Source organism: Macaca nemestrina, chromosome 10 (genome assembly GCF_043159975.1).
Source record: "Macaca nemestrina isolate mMacNem1 chromosome 10, mMacNem.hap1, whole genome shotgun sequence".
In the NCBI taxonomy this organism is placed as follows: domain Eukaryota; kingdom Metazoa; phylum Chordata; class Mammalia; order Primates; family Cercopithecidae; genus Macaca; species Macaca nemestrina.
Genome location: NC_092134.1, coordinates 925,416 through 952,003, shown reverse-complemented (window position 1 = coordinate 952,003; position 26,588 = coordinate 925,416). Strand labels below are relative to the sequence as shown.

The 26,588-nt window shown below is 48.9% G+C and overlaps 1 protein-coding gene across 1 annotated transcript in view; it reads left to right on the top strand.

The window, feature by feature from the left end:
- The window catches only part of LOC105490547 (putative EP400-like protein), a 57,686-nt gene that overhangs the window by 15,815 nt on the left and 15,283 nt on the right, over positions 1–26,588 (top strand). The window contains 11 exon segments of the mRNA XM_071070756.1: positions 3,759–3,932; positions 4,328–5,062; positions 9,722–9,784; positions 9,786–9,833; positions 10,862–10,926; positions 11,035–11,096; positions 21,946–22,131; positions 22,854–23,084; positions 23,175–23,252; positions 23,363–23,468; positions 25,958–26,251. Coding sequence (XP_070926857.1) covers positions 3,783–3,932; positions 4,328–5,062; positions 9,722–9,784; positions 9,786–9,833; positions 10,862–10,926; positions 11,035–11,096; positions 21,946–22,131; positions 22,854–22,873 — 1,329 coding nt within the window. The 5' untranslated portion in view covers positions 3,759–3,782 and the 3' untranslated portion in view covers positions 22,874–23,084; positions 23,175–23,252; positions 23,363–23,468; positions 25,958–26,251.

The following is a 26,588-nucleotide window of genomic DNA, read 5'->3' as shown; positions in this document are numbered from 1 at the left end:
ATGTTGTGATCAGGGCTGGCAGGAGGCTCTGACTACGGCTGTGGGAAGGGGACGTATGCGCTGTCCTCTTTCTGAGCGTTGCTCTGGTGGGAGTTGTCATCTGGGAGCAGTCATGGAAGAGGACCGCCCCCGCCTCCCAGGTACAAGCACAGGCTCCTCTGCACTCCGACTCGCTGTCCCCTCATCTCCTCCCCAGAGCCCAGGCACTGCCTGCTAACCCCAGACCTTCTATGGTCCCCTTAGGACTCTTGCCCACCATTGGTCCTGATGGCTGGCCCTGCCCATACTGGGCTTTCTCACAGGGGACCCAGCTGCCCTTCTGCCCCATGAGGAGTCACTGGCTCCCCCCGCCTCATCCCTTACTGCCGAGTGAGGGTCTGGTTCTTAGAGCCCCTTGTGTGTGAACATGTAAAGCTTGTGGCTGTGAGGTGTGTTTGGTAAGAACAGTGCACAGCTTTCACCAGATTCTCAGGAGGGCCAGTGGCCCCCTCTGTGTCAACAAGTTGAAGAGCCAGGGTCAGTCTGGCTGCCACTGAGGGCCAGGCTGCATCCTTGTGTGCCTGGGTGGCCTGACCGCAAGGAGAAGCCCTCGCTCAGTCCTGGACACATGGTGTGCATGGTGTGGCGGGTCAGCCCCACAGGGCTGCCTCCTCTGTCTTAGGTTCTCAGCCTCAGCCGGTTCATGTTGAGGGCCAGAAGATTCCTCACGGTGGGGCCGTGCTGTGTGTTGCAGGACGGTTAGCGATCTCCAGGCCTCTCCCCACGAGATGCCAGTGGTGCTCCCACCCTTATCAGTTGTGACAACCAAAAATGCCTCCAGACATTGCCTGATGTCCCCTGTGGGCACAGTCTTCCAAGGTACAGAGCCACTGATCTACCTTATCTTAGAAAGAGACTATAGTCATTGCATTTCATAGGAAAAAGTGTTCTGAGTTAGAAATAATGTACAAATAAATTTTTGCCTTGTGTCTTCCATGCATCTTCTAATTATTATTTTACTAGATTACAGTCCCTCATGTGCAAACTTTGCACACCTGGAAGAAGAGTTTACTGGTAAACAAAAGCACTGTTTTTTTTTTTCTTTTGAGACACAGTCTTACTCTGTCGCCAGGCTGGAGTGCAGTGGCGTGATCTCAGCTCACTGCAAGCTCCACCTCCCAGGTTCAAGCAATTCTCCTGCCTCAGCCTCCCGAGTAGCTGGGACTACAGGCACCCGCCACCTCGCCCGGCTAGTTTTTTGTATTTTTTAGTAGAGACGGGGTTTCACCATGTTAGCCAGGATGGTCTCGATCTCCTGACCTCGTGATCCGCCCACCTCGGCCTCCCAAAGTGCTGGGATTACAGGCGTGAGCCACTGTGCCTGGCCAGGAAAAACACTTTTTAAAAAGATGCCTTTTTTTCCCTGTGGATATAAAAATACCACATAGTAATTATAGAACATCTAGAAAGTACAAAAAAGTATAAAAAGGGGAAAAATCATTATAATCCACCTAACCCAGAGACCATCACCTGTGGGCATATTTTGAGTCTTTTTATTAAATCTTTCAAATTACATAATTTTGGATCTTGAATTTTTCCATTTAAAATCGAACATAAATAGTGTGTTTATCAAGCACTCTTTATAAATGGTTTTGCTGGCAGGCATCGCTTCGTGCCTGCCTGGCTTGCCACACCTCGTGCCGGATGTGAGCTTGCACCGTTTTCACGTAAACACTGTCTACTGCGTCCCTGAGCCTCAGGCGTTAGGAGAGGCAGCTTCTGTAGTGGGTGGTATCTTTGCAGCTTTTTGAATGTTTCCCTTGAATTTCTGTGTTGGTGATGATGGAAAAAACGTCAGGTCTGAGCCATCCATAAAATGCATTTGTCTATAATACATGGCCTTCATTAAAAAACACGTGGCAGTTGGGGTCTACCGTCATGGTAGGAAGGTGGGAGCTGGACTGTCCTCCCAGCCAGGGTCAGGCCACACCTGGAGTGCCTCAGGTCCATTCTGTCCCTGCGTTTCCAGCCTGTCTCTGGAATGACTACTTCTGAAACAGATTCCCTTTGCGTTTTTCTACCAGGCAGTATGCACTGAGTCCTTCAGGACAGATTAAATGCTGAAAACCATCAATCAAGTGTTCAGTCTTCATGCAGGATCAAATCCGTGGAACTGATGTTTTAGCACTGGGGTTGACAGTGTCCAAGTTCCAGATTCAGGGGCAGGCTCTGGACCTGTCCATGGTGTTGGCCTATAGTGAGGCCCATGGGCCTCAGAGCCCGTGTGCTTGGAGCTGGATGATGGCTCCACCACTTCATAGCTTGGCCCGATGTGGGCGAAAGATTACCTAGGTGCTGAGGCAAGAGACTAAAGGCACAAACTGTTTCAGCATAATAAAGAAAATAGTTAGAATAAGAATAGTCATAATACAAATTAGATATAGAGATGATCATGGACATTATCAATCATTAGTATAAACATTAATCATTAGCCTTTAATATCACTCGGTCGTATTACTAATATAACCTAGGAATAACCGGCGGGTATAGGGTCAGGTGCTGAAGGGACATGGTGAGAAGTGACCTAGAAGGCAAGAGGTGAGCCTTCTGTCACGCCCACATAAGGGCCGCTTGAGGGTTCCTTGGTCGAGCGGTAACACCAGTGTCTGGGAAGGCACCTGTTACTTAACAGACCGCAAAAGGGAGTCTCCTTTCCTTGGAGGAGTCAGGGAACACTCTGCTCCACCAGCTTCTTGTGGGAGGCTGGATATTATCCAGGCCTGCGCGCAGTCATCTGGAGGCCTAAACCCCTCCCTGTGGTGCTGTGCTTTAATGGTCACGCTCCTTGTCCGCTCCTCCCGTATTCCTGGTTCCTCTTTGAAGTTTGTAGTAGATAGCGGTAGAAGAAATAGTGAAAATCTTAAAGTCTTTGATCTTTCTTATAAGTGCATAGAAGAAAACGCCGACGTATGCTGCCTTCTCTCTCTGCTTCGGCTACCTAAAAGGGAAGGGCCCCCTGTCCTGTAATCACGTGACTTGCTTCACCTTATCAATCACTTAGAAGATCTACCCTCCTTACCCTGCCCCCCCTTGTCTTGTATGCAATAAATATCAGTGCGCCTAGCTGTTGGGGGCCATTACCGGTCTCCGCGCCTTGATGGTAGTGGTCCCCTGGGCCCAGCTGTTTTCTCTTTTCTCTTTGTCTTGTGTCTTTATTTTTTACAATCTCTGGTCTCCGCACACAGGGAGAACACCCGCTAAGCCCCCTAGGGCTGGACCCTGCAGCCCAGGGAGCTCATTGCTCGCTGCCTCAGTGTCTGTCTGTGGAAATGGTCTATCAATAGGAGTGACCCCACGGCCTGACTGTGAAAACTAAATGAGATCATGTAAGGGGCGTAGAGAACTGACCTTCGTGATCCTGAGCCACCGTCTGCCGCCCGCTGGAGATGCCCTGCTGTGCTGTGCTTCTCGCCCTTCTCCTCCCTCCCATGCTTTTCCTTGCCAGCACTTTCAGCCCCTTGCGGTAGAGTTGGATTAAGCAGGTATTAATACTTCAGTTCAAGAAAAGTGTGAGGCAGGGGAGCTTGCCAAGCATCTCTCACGGAGCGGATATTCTGATCTGAGCCTTTGTTGACCTGGGTAGCAGTCTGGTGCCTGGGGTTTGCTAGGCCTTCATTGGCCCCTCCTGAGCCACCTTTCGGGACACCTGTGCAGGCTCTGAAAGGCGCCCGGGCATGGAGCTCGCCTCACTCAACTCTAACTTTTCTGCGTTTGTTTAGGGAGCATTTCCTGAAGACGTGGCCATGCAGCGCATCAGCAACTCCCAGAGCAGCCAGCACCACGTCCAGTGGCCCAGGGCCTGCCCCGGCACGGGCGAGGAGCAGCCAGCATGCTCCCAGCCACCCCCGCCCCTCACGCTGCCATCCCCCAGCCACCAACTGCAGCAGCTGATGGTGAGAGGGAGCCCTGCGGGTGGGCAGAACATGAATGTTGCCCTGCAGGGCATGGGCCCTAGGCTCAAGGGAATCCCACAAGTCACACTGGCCCCACTGCCACTCCCCAGTCCCACCTCTCCAGGCTTCCAGTTTGGCACTCAGCCATGGCAGTTTGAGCACGGGTCTCCATGGTACATTCAGGTCACATCCCCATATCCCAGCAGGTTCAGACCCAGAGCCCCACATAGCCCAGCCCCGGGCCAGGGCAGGCCCTGCAGAATGTGCGTGCAGGGGCTCCTGGCCCTGGGCTGGGCCTCTGCAGCAGCAGCCCCACGGGGGGCTTCGTGGATGCCAGTGTGCTGGTGAGGCAGATCAGCTTGAGCCCATCCAGTGGCGGACACTTTGTGTTTCAGGATGGGTCAGGACTCACCCAGATCGCCCAGGGAGCCCAGGTTCAGCTCCAGCACCCGGGTACGCCCATCACAGTCCGAGAGCGGAGACCCTCCCAGCCCCACACACAGTCAGGGGGCACCATCCACCACTTGGGACCCCAGAGCCCTGCAGCCGCAGGTGGGGCTGGCCTGCAGCCCCTGGCCAGCCCCAGCCACATCACGGCTAACTTGCCACCACAGATCAGCAGCAGCATCCAGGGCCAGCTGGTCCAGCAGCAGCAGGTGCTGCAGGGGCCGCCGCTGTCCCGGCCCCTGGGCTTCGAGAGGACGCCCGGCGTGCTGCTCCCCGGGGCTGGGGGCGCAGCAGGGTTTGGGATGATGGCCCCCCCGCCACCCACCAGCCCTTCCAGGACTGCCGTGCCCCCAGGCCTTTCCAGCCTCCCACTCACGTCTGTGGGGAACACGGGAGTGAAGAAGGCTCCCAAGAAGTTAGAGGAGATTCCCCCAGCCTCTCTGGAGATGGTGCAGATGAGGAAGCAGTGCCTGGACTATCATTACCAGGAGATGCAGGCTCTGAAGGAGGTCTTCAAGGAGTATTTGATTGAACTGTTTTTCTTGCAACACTTTCAAGGGAACATGATGGATTTCTTAGCTTTCAAGGAGAGACTGTATGGACCATTACAAGCATATCTTAGGCAGAATGATTTGGACATTGAAGAGGAGGAGGAGGAGCACTTTGAAGTCATTAATGATGAGGTAACAGTTCTCTGTTTTGGTGCTTGTCACGGGAAGCAGAGCTCAGGGCTTATGCTGCGTGCAGGTGCAACGCAGAGCTTACCATCTTAGACGTGCAGGTGCAACGCAGAGCTTACCATCTCAGAGCATGCGTTCTAGGCACTTCACTTTTAAAACACACTGTGGCCGTGAATAGTGGTTTAAAGTCTCTCACAGGCTCCCCACGTTTACAGAGGATGGTTCCAGGGATCCTGGCACCTGGCTGAACCCCCGGCAGCCCCCCTCTCCGGTGGTGGTTCAGGCACCTCTGTGGCAGGTGCTCACGGGGGCAGCGTCCTGGCACCTTTCTTGGAATGTCACCACATTTGCCTGCTCCTAAACGGTTGTGCTGTGCAAGGTGAGAACCTCCAGAGTCCACCCTTGCCAGCCACCTGCAGTCAGGGCTGATTGAGCTCAAAGCCAAGGTTCCAAGGTTCCTGAACACACATCTCAATGTCAAGAGTTTCTGAACAAGTACAGCTCTAACTTAGACTCAAAATACACAGAGCAAAAGTGTATAGAATTTCATTTTCTTTCTTTCTTTCTTTTTTTTTTTTTTGTGACAAAGTCTTGCTCTGTCGCCCAGTCTGGAGTGCAGTGGTGCGATCTCAGCTCACTGCAACCTATGCCTCCCGGGTTCAAGCAATTCTCATGCCTCAGCCTCCCGAGTAGCTGGGATCACAGGCATGTGTCACCACGCTCGGCTGATGTTTTGTATTTTCAGTAGAGATGGGGTTTCACCATGTTGGCCAGGCTGGTCTTGAACTCCTGGCCTCAAGTGATCAGCCCACTTCAGCCTCCCAAAGTGCTGGGATTACAGGCGTGAGCCACCATGTGTGGCCTATCGATAGAGTTTCAAGGGAACAGTTTTTGTGTTTTGTGTGTGTGTGTGTGTGTGTGTGTGTGTGTTTTTTTTTTTTTTGAGATGGAGTCTCGCACTGTCACCCAGGCTGGAGTGCAGCGGCATGATCTCGGCTCACTGCAACTTCTACCTCCCTGGTTCAAGCAATTCTCCTACCTCAGCCTCCCAAGTAGCTGGGATTACAGGCATCTGCCACCACGCCCGGCTAATTTTTTGTATTTTTAGTAGAGACGGGGTTTTACTGTGTTGGCCAGGCTGGTCTCGAACTCCTGACCTTGTGATCTATCCACCTTGGCCTCCCAGGGAGCAGTTTTTAAATCCACGATTGTATGAGGAATTACTAGCTTTTTTCTCGGAAGACAATAAATAAATAAAATAATTATAAGTATGTAGAATGTGAACTATTCAAATTAACAATACAAATTAGCCTGTTTAAGTGTATAACACACATGTATATGTATGTGTGTGTAAAAACTTTCAACAAAGAATAATTTTTTTAGAGTATACATGGAGACTATTTGTAAATTGACCCCCAAGGGAATCCTCAATAAAATTTATAAAATTAATTTCATATGAACTATCCTCTTCCTATAATGCAACAAAATTAGAAAGCAATTATTTTAAACATTTACTATGTTTGGAAACTAGGAAACTTGCCCATAAGGTATTCATAGGTTGAGGAGAATATCTTCATGGGAGTGTCTTAAAGCACACCACAGCTGAGGGACCGCAGCCTACAGATCTTGTGGGATCAGCTGAAGGTCTCCTTAGAAAGGTCATTATGGCATTCAGTTAAGAAATACTGAAGATAAGCAGTCTAACAGCTTTGATAGTCACATGAAAAGTAAGTTAATCGTTGTATTAAAGTTCACTTCTAAATGGTAGAAATAAGTTTCTATAGATCCTGACTAGCATCTTAGGAATTTATGTTTTATGATCATTTTATAGTAAAATATTGGAAGTGTACTAACATTTTGATTTCTCGTGACTATTTTCCTCTGTGTAATATTGCTCACATTCCAGCTGCTTGTTGTGTATTTAGGTTGACTCTACTAACATGATCCCTGTTACCAAACTTCATTAGCGCTATAAAATATTATTTAAACTAATTAGGTACATTTGCCTATGGGTTTTTTGCTTGGGGAATTGGTGCAAGTGAAAAAATGCACTTTTAAAGCCTTTGAACAAAGGATGTTTATATACATTTGAAACCTTAAAAATCATTAAATTGAGTTTTCAGGAAATTTTCAGAAGTATCTAGAAGTCAGTGTGTAAACTGACATTGATGTGTTAATGCCTTATTTTCATATCTTAAGTGTTTTTAAAATTTTGCCTCTCAATATAGTAGAATCTTCCTGTTGACACCTTTGTGTGATGTATTTGTAGTCAATATATTAGAAATTGTAAGTATCAAGGGAGTGGTGCCTCCATATCCCTTTTCTTTATTTATTTATTTTTTATTTTTTTGAGACAGAGTTTCACTCTTGTTGCCCAGGCTGGAGTGATAGCCCAATCTTGGCTCACTGCAACCTCCCACTCCTGGGTTCAAGCAATTCTCCTGCCTCAGCCTCTTGAGTAGCTGGGATTACAGGTGGCTGCCACCACGCCAGGCTAATTTTTGTATTTTTAGTACAGACGAGGTTTCATCATGTTGGCCAGGCTGTTCTCAAACTCCTGACCTCAGGTGATCCCCCTGCCTTGGCCTCCCAAAGTGCTGGGATTACAGACGTGAGCCACTGCACCCGGCCTCCATATCCCTTTTAACCTTTTCAATACTATTATTGAACTACTCCAGAATACTTAATTTCAGTGTTTTAAATTTGTATGAGAAGACTTGTATTTAAAAGACACCCTACCTTCCAAGAAGGAGTGAACTCTACTAACGGTTTTTCTTTTCAGCTTTGGATGACTTGATCTCAAACATGTCTTCAGGCAGGGCCGCCACACTCAGGCACTGGTGTCCCTGGAGGATGCCCACAGCTCAGACTCTCCTTCAACTCCAAGCACTGCCGAACCCTTCCCCCACCCCCCGCCTACTGAAATGCCCAGATTCCCATTTTCACAACGAAGTTCTCTTCTTTTGGGTCAAGGTTATAGGCTTCAATACCTCCTACTAGAACCGAATTCCTTCCAAGGCTGATACCTGTGGCCAGTGTCAAGCAATTTTAGGCATGTTGTTCAGTGATTATATTGCAGGTTCCTGAAAGAGTAAGAAATGTTTGTGCACTTTCTGCAAGCATGCTTGATTACAGGATCAAGCTACCTGATTTCTTTTTTTTTTTTTTTTTGAGATGGAGCTGTCAACCCAGGCTGAAGTGCAGTGGTGCGATCTTGGCTCACTGCAGCTTCCACTTCCCGGGTTCAAGCGATTCTCCTGCCTCAGCCCCCTGAGTAGCTGGGATTACAGGTGTGCAACACTATGCCCAGCTAATTTTTGTATTTTTAGTAGAGACGAGGTTTCACCATGTTGGTCAGGCTGCTCTCAAACTCCTGACCTCATGATCCACCTGCCTTGGCCTCCCAAAGCGCTGAGATTATAGGCGTGAGCCACCATGCCTGGCCACTATTTGATTTCTTTAAAACATTTAATTGTGGGCCGGGCCCGGTGGCTCACACCTGCAATCCCAGCACTTTGGGAGGCTGAGGCGGGCGGATCACGAGGTCAGGAGATCGAGACCATCCTGGCTAACACGGTGAAACCCTGTCTTTACTGAAAATACAAAAAATTAGCCAGGCGCGGTGGCAGGCGCCTATAGTCCCAGCTACTCGGGAGGCTGAGGCAGGAGAATGGCGTGAACTAGGGAGGCGGAGCTTGCAGTGAGCCAAGATCGTGCCACTGCACTCCAGCCTGGGCGACAGAGCGAGACTCTGTCTCAAAAAAAAAAAACAACCAAAAAACAAACAAACAAAAAAACCCACTTAATTGTGGTAACTTATACAGAACATAAGATTTACTGTCTATCTGATTTATTTAAAGTGTTAATTTATTCCAGGGTACTGACAAATATTAAGGTTTGGTTTTGATTATTTATGATGATATGTGCTTGTTTATATTTAGCCTTCTGGACATATTTAGCCAGAAGAACCAGTTTCTTTTTCTTTACTTTTTTTTTTAGACCTGTCAGCCAGAAGTAAGAACCAGTTTCTGTTTTCTTGTATTTCTCTCTGTGATTTTAAGCTGTAAAGTGCCGTTTGACTTTGAGTTCATTTAATTTCAAGGGTATTCCCATTTGAATACGCTGGATGTGAAGCAGTTAATGTCTCTGGAAAGATTCTTTGGTTTACTTACTCCTAAGAAGCTGTCATTATGGAGATGCAGATTAATTTGTCTTTCTGTTTTATCAGATCAAAGTGTGTTTTTAAGAAAGGACACATTTTCAGTGGGAGTGTTTTTTGTCATTCTTCCTCATGCCCCACCATGGCCTCCCCAGGCATCTGCAGCCCCTGCCGTGAGGGGTGGGCCGCCCTCTGACACTGCCACTGGGCTCCTGCGTGAAGCTGTGTGGACGCGGCCTGTGCAGCCTGACCGTGGCTACCTGTTGGCCACAGATTGAGGTTTAAACTGGACTTCAAACAAAGCTTCAGTGCCTAGGGCCAGATTTGTTCTTTCCAGCCCCGTGAGGCCTTAAATTGCAATCAGAGAGCCAAGTTGTCCCCGTGCCCCTCTATTAGTGGCTGAGGCTGCCAGCTGCATGGGATGTGCTGGTGGTGATCAACTTTGCAAAGTTTAAACATTATTTTCCCTTCTTCCTCTCTTCCCTTTGAATATTCCCTCTCAGGTAAAGGTTGTGGCCAGAAAGCACGGGCAGCCTGGCACTCCTGTTGCCATAGCAACCCAGCTTCCCCCCAAGGACTTCCGCGGCTTTTCCAGCCCAGCAGCAGCCACTCCAGGTACTTTCTGATGGCTCCACAATGCAGCTCCCCAGACTTTCCTCACTCGGATTTGAGGACTCGATGTTCTGAGGCAGGACCCAGAGGTCTCCCAAGAGCCTGTCCTCTGTTGTTCAAAATACATCTTGAGACGTCTTTGTGAAGGCTCTTAGTTTTAATGCATGAATGCTGTTATTTTTCCCTACTGTTACTGAAATTAAAGTGTTTGTCTCTGATCATTAGTTCTGTTAACTTTTCTGCTGGAATGTTTTTCATTTGCATTTGCTTTTCTGATATATTTGCATTTTTCATTGCTTCTGTACGATTGTGGCCTCTTTGGATGTTTATCTTTTTGCCCCTTTGTCTGCTTTTAAACAAACAGATTTCCTAAATTATTTTCTTGCTACAGGGAGTTGATTTTGCTCTTTAAACATATTCTAGGGGACGAGTCTCAAAAACCAATGATTTTAGATTTCAGAATACAAGGAAGTTCCTGGAAACTGCAACTCAGTTATTACATTTCTTTCCTTTCTTTTTTCTTTTTTTTTTTTTGAGATGGAGTCCTGCTTTATTGCCCAGGCTATAGTGCAGTGGCACAATCTCAGCTCATTACAACCTCTGACTCCCGGGTTCAAGCAATTCTCCTCCCTCAGCCTCCCGAGTAGCTGGGATTACAGGCACGTGCTACCATGCCCGGCTAATTTTTTGTATTTAGTAGTGATGGGGTTTCACCATGTTGGCCAGGCTGGTCTCAAACTCCTGACCTCAGGTTATCCCCCGCCTCAGCCTCCCAAAGTGCTGGGATTATAGGTGTGAGCCACTGCACCCAGTCAACATTTCTATATACTTAAAAACATGTTCTAAAAATTATGTTAAAATATACATAACAGTTCCCATTTTACCCATTTTTAAGTGTACAGTTCCATGGCATGAAGCATGTTCACATTGTTGTGTGGCCATCACCAGCATCCATCTCCAGAACATTTTCATCTTCTCAGACAGAAACTCTGCCCCTGTGAAATGCTAACTCCCCATTTCCCCTCCCTCAGCCCCTGGCACCCACCACTGTACTGTCTGTCTCTGCGGGTGGGAATGCACTTCTCAAGCCACCTAAGTAAGTTGAATCATATAGTATTTGTCCTTTTCTGTCTGTTGTACTCAGCATCGTGTCTTGAGAGTTCACCCATGCTGTAGCCTGTAACAGAATTCCTTCCTTTGGAAGGCTGAACCACGCTCCGTGGGATGGGCAGACTGTGGTGTGGAAGGCTGAATCACACTCCGTGGGTGGGTAAACTCTGCGGGTGTGGAAGGCTGAATCATGCTCCGTGGGTGGGTAGACTGTGGTGTGGAAGGCTGAATCACGCTCCGTGGGTGGGTAGACTGTGGTGTGGAAGGCTGAATCACACTCCGTGGGTGGGTAGACTGTGGTGTGGAAGGCTGAATCACACTCCGTGGGTGGGTAAACTCTGCGGGTGTGGAAGGCTGAATCATGCTCCGTGGGTGGGTAGACTCTGTGGGTGTGGAAGGCTGAATCATGCTCCGTGGGTGGGTAGACTGTGGTGTGGAAGGCTGAATCATGCTCCGTGGGTGGGTAGACTCTGTGGGTGTGGAAGGCTGAATCATGCTCCGTGGGTGGGTAGACTACAGGTGTGGAAGGCTGAATCATGCTCCGTGGGTGGGTAGACTGTGGTGTGGAAGGCTGAATCACACTCTGTGGGTGGGTAGACTCTGCGGGTGTGGAAGGCTGAATCATGCTCCGTGGGTGGGTAGACTGTGGTGTGGAAGGCTGAATCACGCTCCGTGGGTGGGTAGACTGTGGTGTGGAAGGCTGAATCATGCTCCGTGGGTGGGTAGACTGTGGTGTGGAAGGCTGAATCATGCTCCGTGGGATGAGTAGACTCTGCAGGTGTGGAAGGCTGAATCATGCTCCGTGGGATGGGTAGACTGCGGTGTGGATCCACCTCTTGGTGGACACTTGGGTTGCTTCCACATTTCAGCTATTGTGAACAGTGCTGCCGTGAAGATGGGCGTACAGATACTTCTTCAAGTTCCTGCTTTCAGTTCTCTTGGGCATATACCCAGAGTGGAATTGCTGGGTCACGCAGTAACTCTGTGTTTAACTTTTAGGAAAGTCCACACCATTTTCATAGTAGCCGCACCATTTCACATCCCACCAGCAAGAGTGAGGGTTTTCTTTCTCCACATCCTTGCCAACGCTTGTACATTTTTTTTTTATGGTGGCCACTCTAATAGGTGTGCTATATGCTTTATAATGTAATAGAAAAATATTACTGAATATGCATGTACATACGGCTAAAGACATTCAGAGTTGGCCGGGTGTGATGGCTCACACCTGTAATCCCAGCACTTTGGGAGGCCGAGGCGGGCAGATCACCTGATGGCAGGAGTTTGAGATGAGCCTGGCCAACATGGTGAAACCCCGTCTCTACTAAAAAAGGAAAAATTAGCCGGGCCTGGTGGCGGGCACCTGTAATCCCAGCTAGTTGGGAGGCTGAGGCAAGAGAATCACTTGAACCCAGGAGGCGGAGGTTGCAGTGAGCCAAGACTGCGCCATTACACTCCAGCCTGGGCAACAAGAGCGAGACTCCATCTCAAAAAAAAAAAAAAAAAGACATTTAGAGTTTTAATCTGTTAATCAGCTGGCTCTGTTGATGGTTCAAAATTGACTAGTGAAGGAGGCAGCCTTTGAAAAAACAACTTTAACTCAGAGTAAAAAATGGCATTGGTGACATATGTGGAATCCCATGGGAAGAGTGTGGAGGGATGGATGGGCTCCTGGGAGCGGGATGCAGGCTGTGGGGTGGCCCAGTGTGCTGCACCTGTGGCCGGCAGGGCTGGCACCTCTGGCCTGGCCCCAGCAAGTGCAAGCACCCACACAGAACACAGGCCTGCTCTACCCTACTCTTCTCATGTCATGTTCTTAATGTTGAGAACACAGGTTGAGTTCAGTGTGATTCTCCAAACAAACTGGCTGTGAGCAGTGTCAGTTTTCTTTTCTCCAACTTCTTTATTTATTTATTTATTCTTTTGAGACAGAGTCTCCCTCTGTCACCCAGGCTGTAGTTTAGTGGTGTGATCTTGGCTTACTGCAACCTCCACCTCCTGGGTTCAAGCGATTCTCATGTCTCAGCCTCCCAAGTAGCTGGGATTATAGGTACGTACCACCATGCCTGGCTAAGTTTTGTATTTTTAGCAGAGAGGGGGTTTCACCATGTTGGCCAGGCTAGTCTCGAACTCCTGACCTCAAGTGATCCTCCTGTCTCAGCCTCCAAAGTGCTGGGATTACAGGCGTGAGCCACCACACCTGGCTCTTTTCTCCAATTTCATATTGTGAAAAATTTCAATTATTGAAAATGTTGAAAGAGCAGTACAGTGAATGGTAAACTCACCAGTTGTTAATATTTTGTCGCATGTATGTGTTCTACCTATCTGTCTATCTCCACACATTTTAAAGTTGTCAGTCATGATTGTTTACCCCTGGATCCTTTGTTGTGTATCTCCCAACAAGAAAACGTCCCACGTGACCACAGCCCTCCTATCACGCTTGCTGGCATCCACACCTCTCAAGGCATGTTCCTGCCTGGGTTTGCTTTTCTTTCTCTCACAACACTGATGTTTTGAAGCGCCCAGATCAGTTGCTCTGCAGAGGCTACCACAGCCTGGGTGTTCCGTTTCTCACTGCTCGACTTAGACTGAACATTTCTGGCAAGAATACAATGGAGGCGGAGCTCTGCATGCATTTACTTCTCAACCAAGCTGTGCAGGCCGGTTAGGGAGATGCAGATGCAGGTGGGCTGGGTGCTGTGCGTGCCATGGGAGGTTGCCCTCCGGGGACACTCTGGACAGAGGCACTCTCTGTCACGTGCTCAGCTTGGCCCCAGACTGAGGCTTAGCAGTCCTCCAGTTGTTCATCGTATGAAGAGCAGGAGGGGATAAACAACTGGATGACTGCCAAGGAGAGGCCAGCAGTAGGGAGTGGAAACCAAAAACTGAGCTTTTACACAAGGCCACATGTGCAGCGCCCCACACAGGGCTGAAATCCCTGTGCCGGCACCCCTGGAGAGCAGCCCTGGGGCTGGGCCTGCCCTTGTTCACTAAGAGGATGAACCTGGCTGTCTGCCTGACTCAGCCTCGTATCTCCATGATGTGTTAACATATTGGCTCGGCCGGGCGCGGTGGCTCAAGCCTGTAATCCCAGCACTTTGGGAGGCCGAGACGGGCGGATCACGAGGTCGGGAGATCGAGACCATCCTGGCTAACACGGTGAAACCCCGTCTCTACTAAAAAAATACAAAAAACTAGCCGGGCGAGGTGGCGGGCGCCTGTAGTCCCAGCTACTCGGGAGGCTGAGGCAGGAGAATGGCGTGAACCCGGGAGGCGGAGCTTGCAGTGAGCTGAGATCCGGCCACTGCACTCCAGCCTGGGCGACAGAGCGAGACTCCGTCTCAAAAAAAAAAAAAAAAAAACATATTGGCTCAAAAAAACAAATTTCCTTTAACACCTTAAATGAGGTAAAGAAACAAAAGTGGGCCAGGTGCAGTGGCCCATGCCTGTAATCCCAGCACTTTGGGAGGCTGGGGTGGGTGGATTGTTTGAAGTCAAGAGTTCAAGACCAGCCTGACCAACATGGTGAAACCCCGTCTCTACTAAAAATACAAAAATGGCAGATGCCTATAATCCAGGTTACTCGGGAAGCTGAAGCAGGAGAATGGCTTGAACCTGGGAGGCAGAGGTTGCAGTGAGCCGAGATCACGCCACCACACTCCAGCCTGGGTGACAGAGCGAGACTCTTGTCTCAAAAAAAAAGAAGAAACAAAAGTGTTTTTGTTGTTGTTGTTTTTTGTTTTGTTTTTTAAACAGGGTCTTGCTCTGTCACCCAGGCTGGAGTGCAGTAGTGCGATCTTGGCTCACTGCAACCTCCATCTCCTGGGCTCAAGTAGTCCTCCCACCTCAGCCTCCCTAGTAGCTGTGACTATAGGCGCCACCATGCTCAGCTAATTTTAAAAATTTTTAGTTGAGATGGGGTCTCACTAGAACTCCTGGGCTCAAGTGATTCTCCCACCTCAGCCTCCCAACTAGCTGGAGTTACAGCTGTGAGCCACTATGCCCAGTTAAATTTTCAGCTTTTTATTTAAAAAAAGTTAATGTTGTCCAGCTTGGTTGTTTGTTTAAGCATCTTTTCCCACCTTTTTTGGTATTTCTGAAACTCAGCTTGCTGCAGCATTCTGACAGTCTTTGAAGTAATAGTGCACACTGGTTTTAATTGTGAACCTGTCTCAATCTCCATTCTTTTTTTTTTTTTGAGATAGGGTCTTGCTCTGTCTCCTAGACTGGAGTACAGTGGCATGATCTCAGCTTACTGCAACTTTGCTCTTTTGGGCTCAAAATGATTCTTCCACCTCAGCCTCCTGAGTAGCTAATACTATCAGCATGCTCCACCACACCCAGCTAATTTTTGTATTTTTTTGTAGAGATGGGATTTCACCATGTTGCCCAGGCTGATCTCGAATTCCTGAGCTCAAGTGATCTGCCCATCTCGGCCTCCCAAAGTGCTGGGATTACAGGTGTGAGCCACCATGCCCAGCCAAATCTCTATTCTATTTTGGTCTCTGAAACTTAACATTCTGCTTAAGGAAGGGCTCATATATAAGGATATTGAAACAAATGTTTTATATGATAATAATGCCTGAGGATCAATACATACATATTTCATATCCCAATGTCCCAAAAATAGCAATCAATGTATTTACAGATGCTGCAGATCACTCTGAGGAGTTGATTCTGAGGCTGTCCCTAAGGACCCATGCCAGGAGACATGTCCTGGGAGCGACTGTCACAGATGCAGGACGCAGTCCCCCAGATGATGAGGCAAGGCCTGAGTATCTGTGCTTGTGGGGGGAAAGCAATACCTAGAGGAGCTCTGGTGCTTGTGTGTGGGATACCTCTGCAGGTGCCTCTGTGGCTTTGTGCTCATTTCAGTTAGAGTTGAGAATACAATGCATTTTCATGTATGGTGGACTTTATAAAACCTAAGTCTGCTTTCTACTCAGTAAACATTTAGACATTTTTCTTTTCACATTATTCTCCAGTTACCAAGATTTTGTTGTCAGATCCACATAAGCCTTCTGTTTTTTGGTGAAGACATATTATAGACTTAAGAGTTTTATTTCTTTCCACAAATATTTTGACATTGTCATTTTTGCCTTAGTTTATACAACTATTTTTCTAAGCTCTAGATTTGGTTTTCACATAGATACCTCTAGTGATTTAATTCTGGCTTCCGCTTTTGGTTAGCAGTGGTGACTTAGATTTCTTATCTACATACTACTTCTGAAGCCTGGTTCTGTTGTGCTGCCTTTAGCAAGTGGTACACAGAAAAGCACTAAATGATGAGAAGAGTATTTTTGTTCCTTTCTGTCAAATTCAAAGGCTAATATGGAGGGTTTTTTGAGTTTATTTATGATCACTGGCCAATAGCTCTAAGCTGTGATATCATGTTCTTTGTCATGGAAATTGAAGAGACAGTGGAGAAATACTTATTTTAAAATCAGTGTGATAAAAGTTAACGCACATTTATACTTCCCATAATTTTTGTCTTCTAATAGCAAATGCATATGGGGACTCCAGTACCTGGAGATGTGAATTCCATAAAAATGGAAGCATCTAAGAGGCAGTGAACACTGGCGCCCACAGGTATGTAGCAGTCACCCAGCATGAAGTCAGCCTGTAAACAAAAAGGAAACCATTCTAGCCTTCTAGCAGTGTATTTTCCAACTTTTTTCATTTTAAGTAAGTCAACAAATATGTACCAAATGGCTTCTGTGGGCTCACGGGCTCACCCCTGTGCCTCCTCTCAGTTCTTGCTTGGAGCAAAGTGACTTTATACTCAGCCATCATTTTAGCCAGTTAGAGCCTTGGGCTGGAGGCATGGGAGGCGGGCCTGGGGAGGCCATGGGCACTCATGGAGTGGCAGGGCCTGGGCCTCAGCTCTGTGCCCAGGAGCTTCCCCATGCCAGCCAGGCACATCAGAATCTGGCACATGAGTGTCCCCGCACTCACTGTCCAGCCACCCCCCTTGATAGCAGGATCCCTGGGAGCAGCCACTTGGCAGTGGGCATGGACTCAGAGCAAAGCAAGATGGGTGCCTCAAGAGCTTGGTCCCACTCAGGCCTGAGACTGACTTCCTTCCTGGTGAGGATCAGAGAGAGGATGTTCTGCCCGCAATGCGTTCTGTGCTATTTCCACATTCTGTGCTTTTTCCCTGTTCTGCACCAGGGATAATGTAGCATGAACTTCGAAGGTGGAACGTGGCTCACTGTACTGTGATTGGATTTGATGTCACAGATTCTCCTTTGATGTCAGAGGCCTCACCTAGAAGTGGGCCATCCTGGGATGGGTTTACAGCACCTGGAGGTGACATCAGGTGTTCCTCTCCAGCAGTCAATGCCGACAGCACAAAGTATCTGTGTGCCAAAGTACCTGGCATGTACTAGTCCAGGAGTGGGCTGTGGGAGCCGGGAGCCAATGAGGCTCTGAAGCTACCACACACTCTGTCATCTGTTGATTGTTCCTGGGCAGAGTGGGCCCTTGCACCTGTTTATTGACCCAGAACTGGGCACAGGCTGGCGGTGTCTGTGCAGACTCATAGTTTCTCCTACAGGTGATTAAAAACCAAACTATCAAGAGTTTTCATATATTTTCCTTTTTCCAAGGAGAAGCATTCTTTTTTTCTCTCTGATGATCTCAGGCTGTCTTCACACACACTGTTGTTTGCTCTGTGGGGGCCTGTGCTGTGATACTCCGAGTGTGGGCTGCAGCGTGGTCAGCCCTGTCCTCGCTGGCTCTGGGGATGTGGCCATGTGGCGTCACCTCACCTATCTCAGTTGTCTCATCTGTAAAATTGGAGCAACAGTGATAATCACACTTCTCAAGTCTGTTCTGAGGACTGACACTGTTATATCTGTAAGGTGCTTAGCACAGCACCATGTTGTAAGCACATAATGTCAGTTAATACCATACTAAAAAATTAACATTCTATAAATTTAATGGCAAGCTTTAATTTTTTTTTTAACATATCCAACTTTTTTGCTATAAACTTAAGGGGTACAGGAGCAGTTTTGTTGCATGGACATACTGCGTGGTGGCGAAGTCTGGGCTTTCAGTGCATCCGTTATTGGAATAACGTAATCATACCCACTAAGTAATTTCCCAGCATCTACCCTCCCCTCACCCTATACCCTTCCAAGTCTCCATTATCTCTCATTCTACACTCTACATCTGTGTGGACGTGTGAGTTAGCTCCCGCTTACGGGCGAAAATGTGCGGTGTTTGTCTTTCTGTGTCCCAGTTGTTTCACTTAGGATGATGGCCTCTGTTTCCATCCATGTTGCTGTGAAGGACAAAGTTTCATTCTTTTTTATGGCTGGATAGTACTCCATTGTGTATATATGCACCACATCTTCTTATCCAGTTGTCTGTTGATGGGCACTTAGGTTGATTCCGTGTCTTTGCTGTTGTGAATTGTGTTGCAGTAAACATGCGAGCGCAGGTATCACTTCAATAGAATGATTTATTTCCCTTTGGATATACACCTAGGAGTGGGACTACTGGATTGGACAGTAGTTGTATTTTCAGTTTTTGGAAGAACTTCCATTTTATTTTCCATAGCGGCTATGCTAATTTACACTCCCACCAACAGTGTACAATGTTCCCTGTTCTCCACGTCCTCACCAGCATCTATTGTTTTTTGTCTTTCTTTAATTTTTGCAAGTTTGCATTGCTAACAGAATACACCATAGTTTTTAAGGAAAACACATCAGAAAATACCGGTATCAGAATATGTATACGTACGTGCGTATCAGTCTGTGCCTAGAGACCCGGGAAACCGGTCCATGACGATGAGTCACATCCATGCGCTCCTTCAGCAGATATTTATAGAAACTCGCGAGTGGCGAGGCCCGAGCACGCAGAGATGCGTGACCGCCACCCCCTGCCTTTGCCCGGACCAGCTCCCGACTGCTCCCTTCTCTTTATTCAGGTCTTGGCTCCACGGCCCGCCTCGGAGAGCCCTTTGCCGACCCGGTGCCCGCCCTGCGCCGCCCTGTTTGCTCTCCCTGGTCCTCAGAGCTCCCACTCCCGTCAGGTCGCCTGCGTCTGTGCCTCCCCGAGGAAGGCAGGGCCTGGCGTGCCCCGCGCTCCGCTCTGCCCTCGGGACAGAAGGTGGTCAGGGAAGGTGGTCCCGTGTCCTCAGGCAGAGTCACCTTGCAGATGGTGCTGAGGTGGAGAAGCCGCGCCGCTGCTACAACAGAGTGGGCGCTTCTGACCGCGCCCTCTTGAGGAGGGTTGGTGGCAGAGGCCGCACCATGTGCACGCCGCGAGGCAGGTGGTCAAGGCCTTCAGGCTGCAGATGCTGGGCAGGGTGTGAGCCAGGAGCATTGCAGCTGTGGGGAGGGCAGGTGGGCCGGGCCTCGGCAGGCCCGGGGAGTCACCATCCAGGAGTACGGAGCCCCAGAGCAGAGGGCAGGGTCATCACCTTCTCCCAGCGTGGGGGCGGTGAGGCGAGGTGGGGGCTGTGAGGCGAGGTGTGCGATCACCAGAGGAGGAAAAGCGCGCCCAGAGGCGGGAACCCTCCAATCACAGGTCAGCATAGAGGCGGGCGCCCTCCAATCACAGGTCAGCATAGAGGCGGGTGCCCTCCAATCAAAGGCCCGCACAGAGGTGTGCGCCCTCCAGTCACAGGCCAGCGTAGGGGCGGGCACCCTCCTGTCACAGGCAGGGGCCCTCCAATCACAGGGCAGCAGAGAGGCAGGCATCCTCCAATCACAGGCCGTGGCATTGGCTGCCCTCACCTGCCGCTGAGGAAGGAGGTCCGTTCAGGACCATGGACCTGGAAAGGAATGATGGGGCCAAATTGATAGTTTAGCCGTTGCCTAGATTCTAGAAATTTCCATTTTTTTTTCTTTTGCTTGTAAAATGTAAAATCAAATCTTTTATATTGGCTGTTTTTAGGACTGGAACAACTACTGTAAAAATGATTTTTTTAAAACCTGTGCTTGAAGGGTGCAGCGGCTCAGCCTGGAATCCCAGCACTTTGGGAGGCCGAGGTGGGTGGATCACCTGAGGTCAGGAGTTCGAGACCAGACTGGCCAACATGCAGAAATGCCGTCTCTACAAAACATACAAAAATTAGCCGGATGTGGTGGCGCGTGCCTGTAATCCTAGCTACTCGGGAGGCTGAGGCACAAGGATGGCTTTGAGTGCAGGAGTCAAGGCTGCAGAAACAATGCTGTGATTGCTCAACTGCATGCCAGCCTGGGTGATGGAGTGAGCCCTTATTTCTAAAATAATAATAATGATTCAAGTGTTACTCCTTGGAGTTTTTCTGGTTGGCTTTTGTTTTACCATTTTAAGTGCACAGCTCAGTGGCATGAAGCACATTCACGTTGCTGTGCAGCCGTCACCTGTGTCCACCTCCAGAAGATTTCCAACTTCCCAAACGGAAACACTGCCCCCATGAAACACGCATGCCCCTCTCCTCCCCTGCGCAACCCCGCTCCGCTTGCTGTCCCATGGCTCTGAGTGCTCCAGGGACCCCATGTCAGTGGGACAGACAGGATCTGCCCTTCTGTGCCTGGCTCGTGTCACTCAGCAGAAGGTCCTCGGGGCTCATACACGCGGTGGCACGTGGCAGGATTTCCTTCCTCGCTAAGGCCGCTTTCTGTTTACCCATCATCTGTCAATGGACACTTGGGACATTATTTGGTTTGGGGAGCAGTGGACTCCCTTCTTAAGGTCACGTCTCTATTTTGCTTTGAGATACTGGGAGAGTTGGGCTTGACTTTCTTTGCATTTGCAGGAGGAATGCCCCCCACACCGCAGGCCGCACAGCTCACTGGATAGTGGCAGAGTCAGCAGCAGTACAACCCCTCCACAGGGCCTCCCGTGCAGAATGCTGCCAGCTTACACACCCCACTGCCACAGCGGCCCGGGAGGCTGTCCCCGGCCGGGGTCTGTGCTGCAGCGTCTTTGCAGGTCTCCCAGCAGCGGGTGACAGAGCCACAAGCACAGCCCCCAGTCCAGGGAAGGACCCAGCAGCCAATCGCAGCGCCGCCACCTCTCCTGCCAGGCTGGCTCTCAGCGCCACCCCCACAGGCTGTGCAGCTCGCGCTCCACCTCCCCACCCAGGGGCAGGCAGCTCCCCGGGCACCATCCCAGGTACCCAGAGGGGCTGCCCTCCAAACCTGGCACAGGCTGAGTCCTGACCCACATGGGCTGCGGTGCCAGAATATTCTTGGTGGTCTGTGCTTCTCCAGGAATCTGTGTTTCCAGTGAGTGTAAAGGACTAGATCTAACTTGTTCAATGTTTTTCCTCTACTAAGCGCTTCTGGTGAAATGGTGAGGGCCGTAAGTCAGCGTTCTGGGTAAAGATTTTAGTGAAATTGAGAACTGAATGTATTAGTGACGGGTTGCTTGCTGCCCTTGAGGGTAACCAGTTGTTGCAAGCACTCTGCCCCTTGTCACCTCCTCCACCCTCAGCTCCTGTGGGCAGCACCCCTTTCCATCTGCTCCGTGCAGACAAGCGGCACCCCCCAGCAAGTCACAAAGCTGCCTCTCCAGGTGCATCCAGACGTGCAGGTGTGGCTGTGGCCATGGTGCCCAGAGCCCAGAGTACAGCACCACCCGCCCCACCCCACCCCCCACCACCGAGCCCTGTGGCCATAGGAGAGCCCTTAGGACAAGATTGCAGAGCAGATCAAGCTGGTGAGAGTGCTCAGTTATCTGTGGGAGAAGTTGCTTTTGCTACAAGCTGTTTAAATTAGAAGTTGAAATGTTTCTCTATAATATGGCAGACGGTAAAGGCATCTGAAGAACTGGCCATAGCTGCTTCTCTGGTGATTCTTTGGCACCAGCCTACTCAGATTCTAGAGCAGGGGGCATCTGGGGTGCATGCACAGCGTCTGGGCACTGCAGGTCCCCCCACCAGCACCCAGTGTGGTCTGCATTGGGGACCACTAGGGCACCGTGTTCCCTCATTCAGGTCCTTAATCTGAGCCCGTGACAAAGGGGCTGGAGTCTCTGTCTTCACAGCTGATGAACTGCTCCTATCTTTCAGGAGAACCAGATGCATCAGTGCGTTGCGGAGCTGAGGAAAGCAGGTCTGTGGTCCCAGAGGCATCTGCCGAAGCTGCAGGAGGCCCCACGGCCCAAGGCCCACTGGGACTATCTGCTGGAGGAGATGCAGTGGATGGCCACAGACTTTGCCCAGGAGAGGAGGTGGAAGGTGGCCTCTGTGAAGAAGGTGGGTTGGAATAGTACTTTGTGGAAATCACATTGTGAAAGATAATTGAAGAAGTAATTATATTATGTAAAAGAAGATTTCTAAATTTAATATGGCCAATTTAATGTTTGAGTTTTCATCACAAACTCTTTTTTTTTTTTTGGTGGAGTCTCACTCTGTCACTCAAGCTGGAGTTCAGTGGCGCAATCTCGGCTCACTACAACTTCCACCTCCCAGGCTAAATTACTCTCCTGCCTCAGCCTCCTGAGTAGTGAGGATTACAGGCACCTGCCACCATGCCCAGCTAATTTTTTGTACTTTTAGTAGAGATGGGGTTTTGCCATGTTGGCCAGGCTGGTCTCGAACTTCTGATCTCAGGTGATCCACCTGCCTCGGCCTCCAAAATGATGGGATTACAGGCATGAGCCACCACCCCCGGCCATGTGGACAATTTCATACCAACTGGCATTTCATGTCTGGCCATGGCACAGTCTAAATTGAGAAGGATTATCTTGAATTATGTTTGCATAGAAAGCCCTGTGATAACTGTGGTTCATGTTTCATCCGGACTTTATTGCCCATTAACGTTAAGTGTCTTTGGCTGACAGTAAAGGGATATTTTCTAGGGGAATATCCATTTTACTTTTTAATTTTGAATATTATTAGAATTGTTGATTGAAGCAGTATCATGAATGAATGGATACTGAAAATGGAAATAATAGACTTTCTTTGGAATTCTCCAGAATTAAATATGTATATCTAGTAAAAACACAAGATGTTTCCATGTTACTGTGTGCATGGAGACCCTCGCAGACAACGTGGCCATTGTCTTCAGACGGTCAGAGCCGTGGCCCGGCAGCTGCAGGACAGGATGCGCAGAGAGGCCGAGACCGGGAGGGAGGAGCCGAGCGGCTGAGATGGACGGCACCTCCACTACCAGAGAAATCCAGCATTCCTGGTCTAGTACTGCGCAGGTAAACACACTTTTCCTCTACAATTTGCCTTCAAGTTTTCACTCAGGAGCTAATGATTTTATATTTTAATTCATGATTTTTTTCTTTTAGATAGTAGAAATTAAGCTGCAAATTGAATTTCAAGAGAAACAAAAAAGACATTAAATTTAAATAAATATTCAAAAAGAGGTAACCAACTCAGTTAATATTGCGTACTTATTCAAATAGTAGTCATGTTAAAGCCCACTGCCAAGGTGAACTGTCAGAATTCATTGTGCTGCTCCTGCGCTTTGTGACAGGGCATAATGAGACTGAAGTCTTGAAAACGTTATGAATTCTACCTTTGTTGGTAAAGACTCCAGCATCTTTGAAGCAGGTGCTCCGCTTGAAAATAAAAGCGACGTGGTGAGTGTTTTCTTTGTGATGTATTCAGGTGACTTGGGATTAAAAAAAAAAAAACCCTTATGGGACTTTATATTTAGAAGTTCTGTCAGTTGAAGTATGAACCTGTATCTGTTGTTGCAGTGGTAGAAGGCTGTCGCACAATGAATGATTATTGTAAAGCTGTTAATTTTGTGCACACAAATAATTGTCAAGAACTTTCTAATAAAATACAGAAATAGATTAATAGTTGCTACACACATAAAGAGAGACTCCGTGGTAGAACACTTTAGGAAGCACATTTTATCTTTTTTGAACCAACATGTGTTTCCAAACATGTAAGTAATAATATCGAGCATGGTGGGAAGAGTAGATTAGAGGCTGATTCTGATCTTTGTGTTGGGATGGACTGGCGTTCACAGCATTGAGCAAAATCGTCTTCAAGGACAGCGTTTAATTTTGTTGTTGACACGTCTTTTAAGAAAAAGTACTAGTTTGGGAATTTTTCACAGATACAAAAAAACTTGACCCCTAAATTTAAAATATTATTTTAAAAATAAAATGTCAGATTTATTCATTTGTCACAGAGTTTATTCTGTTGATGGTTATATTGGCTTTGGCTAATCAGAGATTTTGACATGCAGGCATCCAGCTGAAATGTGACTTGGTGCACCCCTAAGATGTGAGTTTGTGCTGTATTTAAGAAAAATATTGGCCGGGCGCGGTGGCTCAAGCCTGTAATCCCAGCACTTTGGGAGGCTGAGGCGGGTGGATCACGAGGTCAGGAGATTGAGACCATCCTGGCTAACACGGTGAAACCCCATCTCTACTAAAAATACAAAAAACTAGCCGGGTGCAGTGGCAGGCGCCTGTAGTCCCAGCTACTCGGAGGCTGAGGCAGGAGAATGGCGTGAACCCGGGAGGCGGAGCTTGCAGTGAGCCGAGATCGCGCCGCTGCACTCCAGCCTGGGCGACAGAGGGAGACTCCGTCTCAAAAAAAAAAAAAAAGAAAAAAGAAAAAGATTTTAAACATCCACTTTATATCCTTTATCTTTCAAATTTAATGGCTAGATTTAAAATACATATACTGGGTGCAGTGGCTCACACCTATAGTCTCAGTGCTTTTCTACCCATTCACTCACCCACCCACCCACTCATCTATCCGTCTACCTACCTGTCTGTCCATCCATCCATCCATTCACCCACCTACCCGTCCACCTACTCATCTGTGCCTCCGTTCATCCACTCACCCACCCATCCACCTATCCACCTACCAACTTGTCCATCCACCCACCCATCCACCCATTCATCTACCCATCTGCTTGTCTATCCATCTATCCATCCACCTATCCATCTATCTACTCATGCATTCACCCACCCACCCACCCACCCATCCATATATCCACCCATCCATATATCCACCCATCCACCCACCCACTCAGCCAGCCATCCCATCCATTCATTCATCCATTCATCCACCCATCCAGCTATCCATCTATCCATGTACTCATCTGTCCATCCATCTACCCATCCATCCACCCATCCTCTTATCTATCCATCCATCCATCCATCCAGTTTTAATCACCTACTCAAAGTGGAAAACCAGCACATGACCCTAGGAACTCACAGTCCTGGTGGTATCAGAAAGCATAGGGAAGGTGCTGCAGGCACAGAGGAAGAAGTGCCTGACCCTGGGAGAATGGAGGTCATGCTGAGTCTTCAAAGCAAATAGGAAGTTCCTAGATGGTTACGGGGGAGGGAAATTCAAGGCAGCAGGAGTAGTGCACACATGCACATGACAGGGAGCAGTGCAGTGCATTCAGGAAGCTCGGGGCTGTGTGATGAGAACTCAGAACACAGGGAGAAGGCAGCACAGGCCCAGAGGATGAGGGGCTGTGCGTCAGAGAATGGTGGTAACCTCCTCAAATCCCAAGTTCCCTGAGGCCAGCCCAGGGCCAGCCTTGTGTGCAGGTGTTTCTGAGGATGGCGCGTCTCTGCATGAGCTTTGTGTGTCATGTGTAAGAGTGTGTGTTGTGTCCTGTGCGTGGGAGGGAGCTGCCGGCGGCGCATTTGTAGGGGCTGAGGGCCAGTCAGGATGTGCCATTAGAAACAGGCGGCTTGGCCGGGCACAGTGGCTCACGCCTGTAATCCCAGCACTTTGGGAGGCTGAGGCGGGCAGATCATGAGGTCAGGAGATCGAGACCATCCTGGCGAACACGGTGAAACCCCGTCTCTACTAAAAATTCAAAAAAATTAGCCGGGCGTGGTGGCGGGTGCCTGTAGTCCCAGCTTCTAGGGAGGCTGAGGCAGGAGAATGGCGTGAACCCAGGAGGCGGCGGAGCTTGCAGTGAGCAGAGATCGCGCCACTGCACTCCAACCTGGGCGACAGAGTGAGAATCCATCTCAAAAAAAAAAAAAAAAAAAGAACCACGTGGCTCCTGAAAGCAAGCCAGTGATACCAGAGATACCTGGTAGTAGCATCTATGTCTGACTAGATGTACATCTTTTGACAGTCTTTTTAAAAGCATGAATGAAGAAAGACATAAACTTCCGGATTTGCATAAGTGAGCTTGCCAACTAAGGAAACACACGAGTATTATCTGTATCTTCAGGAGCACTTGATTCGACTCCAGGAGCAGAAACTGCAGCTGCCCCCACCACCCCCACCACCGCAGACCCTGCCCAGGGCCCTGCAGCCAACCACACAAGTGCAAGTGCAGTCGCCACCCCCTACCACAGCAGAGCCCCCAGCTCACGGCTCCGGGCCCAGAGCCCTGGTGACGGGTACCATCATGGCCAACCTCCAGGTAGCCTGACTCGTAAGCGTTCAGTCATCATTCCTTTTTTTTTTTTTTTTTTTGAGATGGAGTTTCGCTCTTGTTGCCCCAGCTGGAGTGCAATAGTGTGATCTCGGCTCACCATAACCTCTGCATCCCGGTTTTAAGCAATTCTCCTGCCTCAGCCTCCGAGTAGCTGGGATTACAGGCATGTGCCACCATGCCCAGCTAATTTTTGTATTTTTAGTAGAGACAGGGTTTCACCATGTTGGTCAGGCTGGTCTTGAACTCCTGACCTCAGGTGATCCACCTGCCTTGGCCTCCCAGAGTGTTGGGATTGCAGGCGTGAGCCACAACGTCCGGCTTT